We start from the raw sequence: 11,795 nt of genomic DNA on the forward strand, positions 1-11,795 counted from the left end.
CTTTCAGGCAGCCGTGATCTCCGTCCTCACACCGACCCGGTGAGGAAGACAGTGACAGAAAATGCTCACCTCTGGGTAAAAATGACCGCAGACTCCACAGGCAGCGTGCAGGGCAGCATCACGTAGGACATTATCTTCACTGGTAAGAAGTTGCGAATCTTGCTCATGTATCCACCTCTGTCTTTGATTGCTTTGCTCAGTGCTGGAAAAGACGATTTGGACCTACACCTCCCTCCCGTGTGAAAAACCAAACTACTTTACTCTGGGGCGCTCGGAATTTCCGTGAGACACACCAATGCTGGCAGCGGCAAGGTCAGACGCGTTCCAAGCGAGACACGCGCTGGGGTCTGCCAGGCTGTCCCTTCCACAGCAAGGCCCATGTGAAGATCGAGGAGGGAACATGGTCCAGAACAGCCCTGAGGCCGCTTACGGGTCACACGGCTCCCAATTCACAGCTCTCTTAAACTGACAAATATGTTTGGAAGTAGCCGTTCCAAAAACCCTGATTTTTTTTCTTGAAAAGACAGGGCCATTTTCAATGTCACAGCCGAAATTAAATAGATGCTGGTGTGGAAGTCATGAGGCCAAACACCATGTTGTATAAAGAAATCCGAACAGAGCCCACAGCAAATGCCGTGCATGGAAACAGCCACGTCAACCGTAACGGCACGCTTGTCCTACAATCTGCTCAAAGGCTACATGCCGGGCCTGACCCCTCGGCTGGATTCCAGCACCTTCTGCCTGCAGCCCCAGCCTTAGATTTCCCCTGAGGATCTTGTGACACCTCAAGTCACCCACCCATTAGGGCGTTTGCACCTCAAGGGCCAGCAATTGTGTCTGACTCCTCTTTGAACTTCACAAACTGCCTGACCCAGAAGCTGGCCTGTGTCTCCATCTGTCTGTCTGACTCAGTCTGCTCAGGCTGCTATAACAAGATGCCACTGACTGGCGGCTTATCAACAACAAACATTTATTTCCCACAGTCCTGGGAAGTCCCAGATCCAGGCGCTGGCAGATGTCCTGGTGTCTGGTAAGGGCTCCTTCTTCACAGACAGCGCCTCTGTGTCCTCAAGGGACAAGGGGGCTCTCTGGGGCCTCCCAGAGGCCCCACCTCCTAAGACCATCACTTCAGGGGTTAGGATTTCAACATATAAATTTGGGGGGGACACACAAACATTCAGACCAAACCATTGCCCATTTAATAGTTGATGACATTAAAAAACACAGCACCATTCAATGGAGGTTCAAAACCGTGCCTTTGGGGGAAGCGGCAGTTTAGAAGAGGCCTCGAGAGAGGAGGCCTTGAGGTGGGTGGGTAGTGGACAGTGACGTTCTGAGTAAGGCGCCGAGTCCCAGTGGCCGGAACCCCGGCCCAAGGTCCACACACCCCATCACAGACAGAGCTCAGGCGCTGCGTCAGCGAGACAGAGCTGGCAAGGCGAGCCAGGGCCTGGCTGCTGCGGGCGGGAGCCTGTGCGCTCACCCCACTGCGCTCAGGTGGCGTTTGTCTTCCTTCTGGTCGTGACCCCATGAGATGGGAGACGCGGCAAGGGGCTGGGATGGGGGAGGCCTGTGCTGGGAGGTGGCGACCCCAAACTGGGCCTGTGAGGGTGGGCGGAGATGCTCCCCACAGCCTGTCCTGGTCACTCTGTGCATCCCTCCCCGGGTGGCAGCATCACCTTCCTCCACAGCACATAGGAAAGAGGCCCTCTCACTCTCTCGAGCTTTCACAGGAAACACACGTGGCCCGTGCCCACCCCCAGGGAGCCGGTACCTATAGTCAGCGTGGGCGAGAGGGTCCCCAGAATGCTCTCATCCCACGGCAGGATGCCCTTGTCCCAGGGCAGGATGCTCTTGTCCCAGGACAGGATGCTGAGGTGCAGGTGGTCCAGCAGCGCATCCCCCTCGAGCCCCGTCTCCACGGCAGCTGGCCCCAGGGAAGACTCCAGGCTCATGTTTTCCCGGTGGGGCCCAGTGACCTCCGACTCCTTGTCTTCTGGGGATAATGGCAGGCACGGATGGGGCCTGTCACAGATGCCTGCAACGGCACGGAAAGCAAAGCTCCAGGTGGATGTGGGAAGTGAGAGGATCATTACCCAACCCCCGCCCCCCACAGACTGCAACACAGGCAAACAGCCCCAAGGGAAACTGCTGGCCTGTCATCAGCTAAACCCAAGGGGAAGGGGGCAGGTGTTTGCCACAGACAGAAGGAACTGTGGGGCTTTGAAGCCAGACAGATGCTGATGTAGCTCCTGCGAGCTGTGTGGGCTCCAACTCCACATCTGGATTCATGAGTGGAGACACAGGGTTATAACTGATGCGTACTATCGGCCCCTGGTTAAGCCGGCCTTCCAGGCCCGGATGCCTCACTGCAGCCACGCAGCCGGTACCAGCAGCATTATCTGTTTTCAGCTGAGGAATCAGAAGCACAGAGACTGTAAAAGATTTGTCCAAGGCCACACAGCTAGTCTGTGGCAGAGCCAGGGTTTGAAGTAGGGTCTGATGTCAAACGTGGCCCTCCTCACACAGCCTTGCAAGAGCATTGTGTAAGGGAGTGCTGGCACCTGCATGTGCCAGGCCCTGCCCTGGGCGCTGCGACTCAGCTGCCAACACCAGCGACTGGCCCTGCTCCCACAGAATTCGCACACTGGGTCTGGGCAGGGGGAGAGGTGGTTTCAGATGCCCACGGCTGCACCTGGCCCAACTCTCGCTTCCAACCTCAGGTTAGAGAGACCAGGGACTGCTCCTTGGTGCCCGAGCTTTGCTCCCCAGAGTAACTCACATTTGGGGCCCCCCCGGATCTTTCCAGGCCTCTATCAGACACAGTCCTCACCCTCTGAGAAGTCGCTCACCCTTAGGTGTGTTGCAAGGAATCTGTTCCCAGAGAGATGATGCCTCGGGGCACACAGCACAGCAGCCCCCAGACCAGTGAGTAGAGCCCCTGTCTGCCCAACCCCGACTGCGGGAGCCCAGCCCGGACGTCACCCTTGCATCGACTTCCTCTTCCAGAATCTCCCGTCGGCCGTTTCCAAATCCTGTTCCCTTGGGCCCCTTCAAATTGGTTTCCTTCTCACCACCCTGGGTGCCCTGACCCCAGCCAAGCCTCCCGCTGTCTCACTGGCCCCCTGGACGTGGGTCTCCCGCTCCCTGCACCACCGCCAGGGGGCTTCCAAAGCTCCCTTCCGACCCCCTCACTCCTGTTTCCACAGCCATCAGTGGCTCCCTGCTGCGGGGTGCAACGCCCGCCCCCGCCACCAGGTCCACGAGGCCCAGCCTGCCCCTCCACTTTCATTCACCGCCGTCCTGCCCCTCTTCTGCATCCATCTCTTAGTGCCACCCCCACCGCCCCAGCTGCACAGGCCTTCGTTCCACCCTCTCTATGTCCTGCAGGCCTCACATCCATGGCCGCCGTTCCTAGAGCTCTCCTACTCATCCTCAAAGTCTCAATGCAGGTTCAGATCCTTCTGGAAGCCCCACTGTCCTCAGGCCTTAGCGATCCCTGCTCTGTGATCCCACAGCACCCTGCGTCTTCCCCTCAGCACAGCACTGTGCTTCTACTGGCTGATCAGCTCTCTCCCCCCAGGAGACCAGCAAGGCCACGTCCCTTTGTTCACTGCAGTGTCCCTGGCACATAGCCAACTGCTTGCATAACGAACATTTTCTGAGATCAATACGCCTATGTCCCTATAAACACAGCCTCCCTGGTCTTGGTCAAAGACTAATTCAGAAGATCAATACATTAACCAACTTTTAGTATTAAAGAAAATAGCTCCAAACACACCTGATATTTGATTCTGCTCTAATATTTCTTTTGTTTAACCACACAGGAAACTGAAACACTCTTATATTTCTACAGCCCAACTCCCCCAGCCTGGAGAAGCCAGGATGATTTGAACTCAAGATCTGGCTTGGGAAGGAAAACAAACCAGTCTTTAGATGTGACCCACACCTGGGCTCTGACTGCTTCATTTGGGGCCCCGTCCCAGAAGCCCTGTTTACCTTCAGCCCTTGTTCAACTAAAGGATCACAAAGTGGAAAGAAAAACAAGCTGCCTTCAGACACGGTGATACCGGGGAGGGACAGAGACCCAGAGTTGTGACATCTCAGTTTGGATCCCGGCTCTGCCCCTCGGGGAGGGGATGCTCCTGGGCTCTCCTCTCCAAGCCTCCGTTTCCCCGGGTGTGTGATGGGGAAAGGTTTCCTATGTCAGGGTTGATGAGCAAGTGGAGTATGACAGGCAAGGCATTGAGCGCCGAGTGATGGATCTAAGGCAAAGCTCCAGCTTACCAAGACTGCTAACAACGCTTGCTGAAGGGGCATATCGGATCGTCCCAGCCCATACATACCGTTCTCTTCCAAGAACCTCAGCGCATCCAAATATCCTCGAAGGCATAGCTCTCCAAGCACCTGTGAGCAAATCAAGCAAGTGAACTGCGGGGAGTCACCACGTGCATTTATTTAAATGTCATCTGAAGACTGCCGAGAAGAACTGAAGAATCCTCCCAGCTCCGAGCTCTGTACGTCCTGAGCACGGCCACCTTGACACTGAACAAAGTGCTTTGGACCCCCAGGAGACAGTCTCCTGTGGGACTCGGCTCGAGTGTCACCACTCCACGGAGACTTTGCTGGCACCCCAGCATGACAGGGGCTTGTTATTCTGAGTTCCCTCGGTGCTGGGATAAGCCTCCCCGCTAACAAATCTCAGGGCCTGCCCTAACGGTCACTAGGACAGTAAAGCTGCCTCCCCTACTCACCTGCATGCAACCACACAGGAAAACCAACCCTCTTACGGTCTTCCCGGACCCTGGGCGCTTGCACTGCTGTGTACACAGCCCTGTGCAGCCTACTTTCTCCCCAGGCCCACGGCTGCTGGTGCACACAGCCAGCACATTTTCTATGTGAGGGAGTGAGGCAAACTACAACAGCAGCAATCAAAGAAGGTTCAGCCACTGAATGTGGCGGCTCTTGACCACAGCTGCAATTAACAATCATCATGGTAACTGAAAAAACTAAAGGCTACACCCCCCTATTGAAACCATAGTCCCCGGAAGTGGGATCTGAGCTTCGGGTCTGGGTGTACGTTCCCAGGCGATTCGCGTCATCAAGGTGGCGCATCACCGAGCTTCTGGGGCAAACACCTTTTCTTTGAGTTGATCACCAATAGCACTAGTGACAATTCAGTCTGACTGCACAGAGAACAACTGGTATCTCCTGGCAAACAGGGAGGCAAAGAAGAGCTGCCCTCCCAAACACCCCCACTCACCTTGGGATCTGGGGGGGAAAGTGATCTGAGCATAAGGTAGATGTTCGCTGAGCAGACGCGAATATTGAAGGTGTTGAAGCACACGTGAAGAAAGTTCGTGGACCTGGTTTTAGGGCAGATGTCATACTCCCCGTAGAAGGGGCATACAGTGATGGTCGTTTTGGCATCAGATAAGGGCAGGTTATCACTCCCTCCTCCATCTATGTATCGCTTTTAAGGAAGAGAAAAGAGGATTGATAATGTTTGAAGCTCTGGGCTAACGTTTGCTGAGTTTTCAGACCACGGGCAGACGCTTCTCAGAGCCACAAACAGGCTGACGCGGTGGGACGATAGTGGCTTTGGAATCACTCTTGCAACAAATCCTTACTGAGCATTTTTGTGCCAGGCCAGGCTCTACACTGGCACTCAGCGTCGCTGTACGCCATTGTACAGTATGTGCACTGCACCAAAGTGCCTGGCAAGGAGGTAGGTGGAGACTACAGTCCAGCCCACACTGTGCTGCCCAAGTCCCATGGCCAGGCAGGCACCCTAGGTATGCCCATGTAATGTGCGTAAAGGTGCCGTATGAACGAGGGGTGCATCATGCGCTGGGGACAAAGTGTGATGTCAACCCAAAGAAGACAGATGTCAGTGAATTCAAACCCAGACCCCTTGCTTGGGAACCTGGGACAAGGGATCCAACCTGTGGGCCCATCTCCCTCCACAGACTGAAAGTGAGAACCAGTGACATAAGGGGCTTTTGAGACCAATGGAACAGTGCACCTGGGACCCATACGGCTCTCAGAAATTGCCTCTAAGGGGTAGTCGCCCTCCTGTGGTTTCCCCTGCACATTCAGTGACTGTGTTTGCCTCTATCCGCAGTAAAAAAGAAAAGAAAAGAAAATGTCCTCTTATCCCACACGAAGTGGCAATTTGGATAAATTCTTCCGAGGATGAGTTTTCTTTCCTTTTATATCCTTGAGCAAAGGCTCAGTAAGGACTGCAGATGTAGTATCTGGCCTGTGACAGATGTCTCCTAAGTGCGACTTCCCTCTGCCACTTGGCTTTGCCTATGCTGCCTGCAGGATTCTATCAAATACCCTGTTAGCGTTCTCGTGCGTTCAAAAATGACCCCTGAAAGGCCAGTGTTTTCGAACCTAAACTTTCTCTTGTGCATCACAAAGTGGCAGAACAAAATAAAGCAAAAATCCCTGTTAGGCCAGACTCAGATCTTTTCTTTGATTTTTTTTTTTTTTTTGGTTTTGAAAATATATGACTTATATTTCCTCCGAAGAATAAAGCTCTACCTTACTGAGTGATAGATTCTCCAGGGTCTTATACTTTAACTAGGCCATGGGGAGGTTATCTTCGGTGCTCATGGGTAGGTTAAGTGAACCAGAGGGCTCGCTGGGTGGGATAGCGAGATAATGAATTACATATGCAGGAAGTTTCGCCTCCCAGGCGGCCTGGATATAGGGCCCGCTGTGGATTGTCTGTGGGAAAGGCTGCCAGGCCCAAGGCTCTGCATGTGGACACAGTCAGGGAGCCTGAGACCAGGGTCGTGGGCGGGAGCTATGTGACACGTCTTAGATGGGCCCAGCACCAGCTGTCGAAAGCAGACTTACCACGCCTCGGAAGGTAGGAGGGAAAAAGCCGCAGTAGAAAGGGATGAAGCAGGAGCACCACAAGGCCTGTGGACACAAAGGGAGTGAAACCACGTGCCAAGACACACTGCCCTTTCATTTCCCTGGTGCTTTGTAACAAGCCTTCAACAAATGAGCAAGGCAACGAATCTGAAATGCCCTTTGCCCAGAGCAGGGGCTGTAACGCGCGGGTTCTATGAACCGTGAACCAACACGCGCACTCGTCCTGCAGGCCCGCGGTCTCAGCCACAGCGTAAGCTCCTGAACAACACTGCCCGTGCACTTCAACTGCCTCTCCTTGCTCTCCACGAGAGCTGCACTGGGTCTTCGCAGACAGGACCAAGGTTTGTTGACTCAGTGACTGGAAGAGGCTAGATTGGTGCTTCTCGCTTGCTGATATTCATCAGCATCATTGCAGAGCTTGTGGAACCCCCAATCCTGTGCCCTACCCCCTGGGATGCTGACGCAGCAGGTCGGAGGTGGGGCCTGAGAGTCAGCAGTTCTAATGAGCCACCTGCAGATGCTGCCACTGCTGGTCCCAGGATCACACTCTGAGAAGCACCAGCTACGGGGCATTAAGCCAGAAACCGCACTGAGTCGCTGAGAGAATGGATTCATGTGGGAACAGACAGGAGCTGGCTATTTAGAAAAAGCTTCTGGAAACAAGGTTAAACAGACGATGAAACTGGCTGCTGGACAGCTGGTTAGATGTGCCAGGCTGCTGTCTCATACAGACCTGTGTTGGGTAAAATGTACTCATTCATCCAAGGAACTACGAATTTTGATATTGCAAATTCTCTTCTCTGTGCTACACTCTAAGCACAGAGGCAAATAAGACATGTTCCCACGCTTGTGAGGCTTCCTCATCTTGGAACATGCATGAACACGCTCGGAAGGACACAGGCAGCATAGGTTCCTTGCACAGGGTGGTCGTGAGCCAAGTGTTGAAGGAGGGGGAGGGATTATTTGAAACCAAAACTGCCCTGGCACATTCTGGGTTTACAGACATTAGGGACCAAACCACTGGATGCAGAGCGTATGTCACTCTGGGGCAGGAGACCTACAACAGCCCTCTTTCTTACTTGACAACACCCAGAGAAACAAATTGCTTACGTCCACAACTTCATCTTTGGAATGAAAATCAGACACCAACACGTTTTTCCCATCTGACACTCTGGTGAGCGAGATGCAGACTTTGCTGGAGATGAGTTTGTGGACGTCGGCCGGGAGGTATTTGTTCAGATTGTCTCTGAAAAATTTGGTCATGTTGAAGGACGGATGAAAGATGCCAATGTTCTTTCTTCTGGCCATCCTGACTAATTCCATGAGGACCTGCAGAATAAGGTCTAGGGGCGGGAGACGAACACATGAAAGAATGTACCACACTGGAGATGGGAATACTTCTTGGCAAGACCAGAAACCAGAGAGCAAGGAAGCTGCCAACCTTTCTGCAGACCTGCACTAATACAGTAGCCACAGGTGACCACTAAGCCCTTGAAACGTGATTAGTCTGAATTCAGACATGTAAAATACACATTGGATTTCAAAGGCTTAGTATGAAATATGTCATTAATAACATTTCATGTTGATTAGATGTGGAAATGATATTTTGGATATATTGAGCTCAACGAAGTTAATTTCACCTGTGTCTTTTACTTTTTTCAACATGACTCCTAGGAAATGCACAACGGCATGCATGACTTGTAGCGTGTCCTGCTGCACAGCACTGCTCTAGGCCTCAGCCACAAGAAGGGGCCTCCCACTTCCAGTGGCCCAGGTCAGCACTGCCCATCTTCATGCCCCACAAAGCCAGAGGCCCTGAGCCCATCAGCATCACAGCTTTGGCACAGATGGCCTTAACACTGTGGGTGCAGAAGAAAGCAAGTTTGGACTCGAGTTCGAATCCTGCTTCCACCTTTTACTATCGGAATGGCCTCAATAAGGCACTTCACAACCTAAGTCTCAGACTGTGCCTTTTTAATTATAGGACAAGATTCACCTACCTTTTGGAGACAGAATACGATAAAATACAGTCTGTAAGGTGCACAACCCAGAGGAGGCTTCTAATGAATAACTATTATTGTCAACCTTAAGCCTTTACTGCCAGAATTACCTGTGTAGTGAGCACAGAGCACATCCATGCTCCGTCTGACCTCACTCACTGGCCTGGCCCCTCTGGCTCATCTTCACTGTCCTGGCATGCAAGACCATCCCTCTCAGCCTGACACCTGGCCAGCCATGCACTCTAGGATGCACAAAGACAAACGTGCCCCAGCTCGTCCTGATCCAACCCTGACCTCAATGTGTGGCTCTCCCTCCTCGAGTGGCCCCACTGAGCCTGGCCAGGAGGGGTGGAATTGCACACGGCTGGCAGGTTCTGCCTGTCTCTCCTGCCAAGTCAGCCTTGGCTCAGATGCGCTGAGGAGCTGTGCCCAGGTCACAGCTTCTGGGAAATGCACAGCAGTCCCCACGTGCACAGCCCCCTCTCAGACAGGGGGTTAAAGCAGGAACCCGGGGCTCCAGAACACGGGGGTGGAACCTGCCAAAACCTCCAGATCCACTTTCCAGGGACGCGGTGGTCCCTGAGCCTCCCCGTGTCCCGCTGGGCACAGCCCCAGGCCGTACCAGTCCTCTGCCGAGTCAGGAACCACCTCGATACTGGAGCATACTTCAGGCTCCTGGGATCAGCACATTTGAATCTTGTCCTAATTAAACATTCGTCCATGTGGGGGCCCATAGGCCACCTTGGGATCCAAGAGCTAGCTTTTATCATTGCTAAAGCCCAGGGTGTGCAGATGGTCACCTGGCCAGGCCAGTCCAATCTACCCAGAGGCCACACTTCCTGCCCTAAGCTCCTCTCCCCCTCACTAGGGGGCGCTGAGGGCCAGGGCTGTGCAATCCCTAATCCCCACCTCCCAGTCAGCCCAGAGTCTGCTCACTGATCCTACCCAATGGCAGGGCTCTGCCTTCCAGCAGGGGTTTCTGGCCTCACCAGAGTCACTCCCTGCTAGCTCTCGCAGCAGAGCAAAGACGAGATTGTTAGGGAAGCCCAGATAAGCGGGAGCTGATAAGGGGCATTATCTGCCTGTCTGGGGACCTCTGGGTGTCAACGGCTCCACACTGCCACTTGCCCCAGGCCCCGAGCACTGGGTCAGATGGACGGATGAAAGATGGAGACATGTTGAAAAAAGTAAAAGACACAGGTGAAATTAACTTCATTGAGCTCAATAGATCCAAAATATCATTTCCACATCCTCCATCCCTGGGAAGGATGCCACACCCTAGTTCAGGCCAGTGAGACACAAACCTCAAGTGTTCCCCTGCCACAGGCACCAACATGGACAAATGTTTAATTAGGGCAAGATTCAAGCGTACATGATCTCACATCCAGTGGCACTGAGCTGGGAGGGCTGGCTCAGGCCAGTGGGGACCTGAGGAGAGGATGGGATGGGGGACTCTACAATCCCGCCCCCCACCTTGCACGTCATGGTCAGGACTCCAGCTAGTCTGCTCTGGAGGACGCCCAAGGGTCGCTCCCTCTAAGAGGACACCCAGCCACCAGGGGGCTGGGTCGCAACCCAAAGCAGGCGGGCACGGTGCGTCTTGAGTCCCTCAGGTCCCCGCCCCTCCCCTAGAAGGTGCCCACCCTGGGACTCCGCCAAAGCCCGCTCTTGGTCAGACCCAGGGCAAATAGGCCCTTCAGCGGCTCAGCCAGCCCAGTGCATCCAGAGCAGACGCTGGGGACCCTCCGTCCGCGGGTCCCGCCCCCTCCTCCCAGTTGCTCTGAGATCGCTGGCTCTCAATGTCATGGCCAGGAGCTCCCTTCCAGCCTGAGCGCTGAGGAGGTTTGGGGCGGGGAGGCCCGACAGTTCCAGGCTGGGAACTTTCCCACCTGGACTGTTCTGGGTTCCCACCTTCAGAAGAGCCCCCCTCCGGAGCGCCCCCTTCCGGGGCCCAGCAACAGAGACCCTGGCTAGGGGAGTCAGACGCCTCAGAGGAGTCGTCCTCATCCGCACGCGGAGACCTATGGGATGCAGCCCGCAGCGTCAGTGTCCGCCCGCCCGGGGCCGTCCCCGCTTCCCTGGGGTCCACCCGCTGCCCAGCCTGGGGGCGTCCCTCCCCGCACGGAGCCCATCCCGGGAGGCGGCCCACACGCACCCAGCGACATCCCGGAGACGTAGGAGACACAGTGCAGCGCCCCGCTCGAGGCGCCATACAACATGCGCGCGTCGCGCAGGAGGTGAGGGGCGCGCTCTCTCAGGCAGCGGGTCGCCCCGATGTGGTAGAAGCCCAGGAAGCCACAGCCCGAGAAGGACAGGCTCCAGCCGTGCTCGGGGTCGTACATGGCGGCGCGGGGGGTGCGGGGCGGATCAGAGGTCCGGAGCAGGGGTTGTTGCCGCGCGGGCCCCAGCCGCTCCGCTGCCGCCCTCCCGAGTTCTCCGCCGGCCGCGCCAGCAGGGACTTTCCCCGCGTGACGACAGCCGGCCCCGCCCCGGCCGCGCCGAGGGCCCGCGGGAGCCCCCAGGGCCTGGCGCGACGCCGGCCCCTCCCCCGCCGGGCCGGGACTGGGAGGGGCGGAGAGGGGAGCACCTGTGCGGGGGCCAGCCCGGGAGCCCCCACTCTGGAGAGAGTTCTCCAAACCCTGAAGACTGTGGATACCCTGCAGAGAAGGCTTCCTTCTCTGTTCCTTTCCCTCCTGAAGTCAGGGAGAAAGTCACAGTCGGGTCCGTCATGGACCTTTGACGCTTTATCAGTTCCCTTGTCACACCAGGAGAGTCAGCCTAAAGCAGGCGCTGCCATTATCAGTAGAATTTAATGTCTTTACTTTGTTGTTTTGTTTGTTTTTGCAGTTTTTTGTATGATTGTCTTCAATTCATGGCAGGTGGCAGGGATTTTTCATTGAATGACAG

The 11,795-nt window shown here is 55.2% G+C and overlaps 1 protein-coding gene across 1 annotated transcript in view; it reads right to left on the minus strand.

Moving 5' to 3' along the window:
• Positions 1 to 11,283, minus strand: part of PNPLA3 (patatin-like phospholipase domain containing 3) — a 15,354-nt gene extending 4,071 nt beyond the window's left edge. Inside the window, 7 exon segments of the mRNA XM_012664240.1 lie at positions 70 to 202; positions 1,775 to 2,038; positions 4,347 to 4,407; positions 5,264 to 5,473; positions 6,868 to 6,933; positions 7,999 to 8,231; positions 11,044 to 11,283. Coding sequence (XP_012519694.1) covers positions 70 to 202; positions 1,775 to 2,038; positions 4,347 to 4,407; positions 5,264 to 5,473; positions 6,868 to 6,933; positions 7,999 to 8,231; positions 11,044 to 11,230 — 1,154 coding nt within the window. The 5' untranslated portion in view covers positions 11,231 to 11,283.
• Positions 11,284 to 11,795: the final 512 nt, after the last annotated feature.

This window comes from Propithecus coquereli, unplaced genomic scaffold (genome assembly GCF_000956105.1).
Source record: "Propithecus coquereli isolate 6110/MARCELLA unplaced genomic scaffold, Pcoq_1.0 Scaffold876, whole genome shotgun sequence".
Lineage (NCBI taxonomy): Eukaryota > Metazoa > Chordata > Mammalia > Primates > Indriidae > Propithecus > Propithecus coquereli.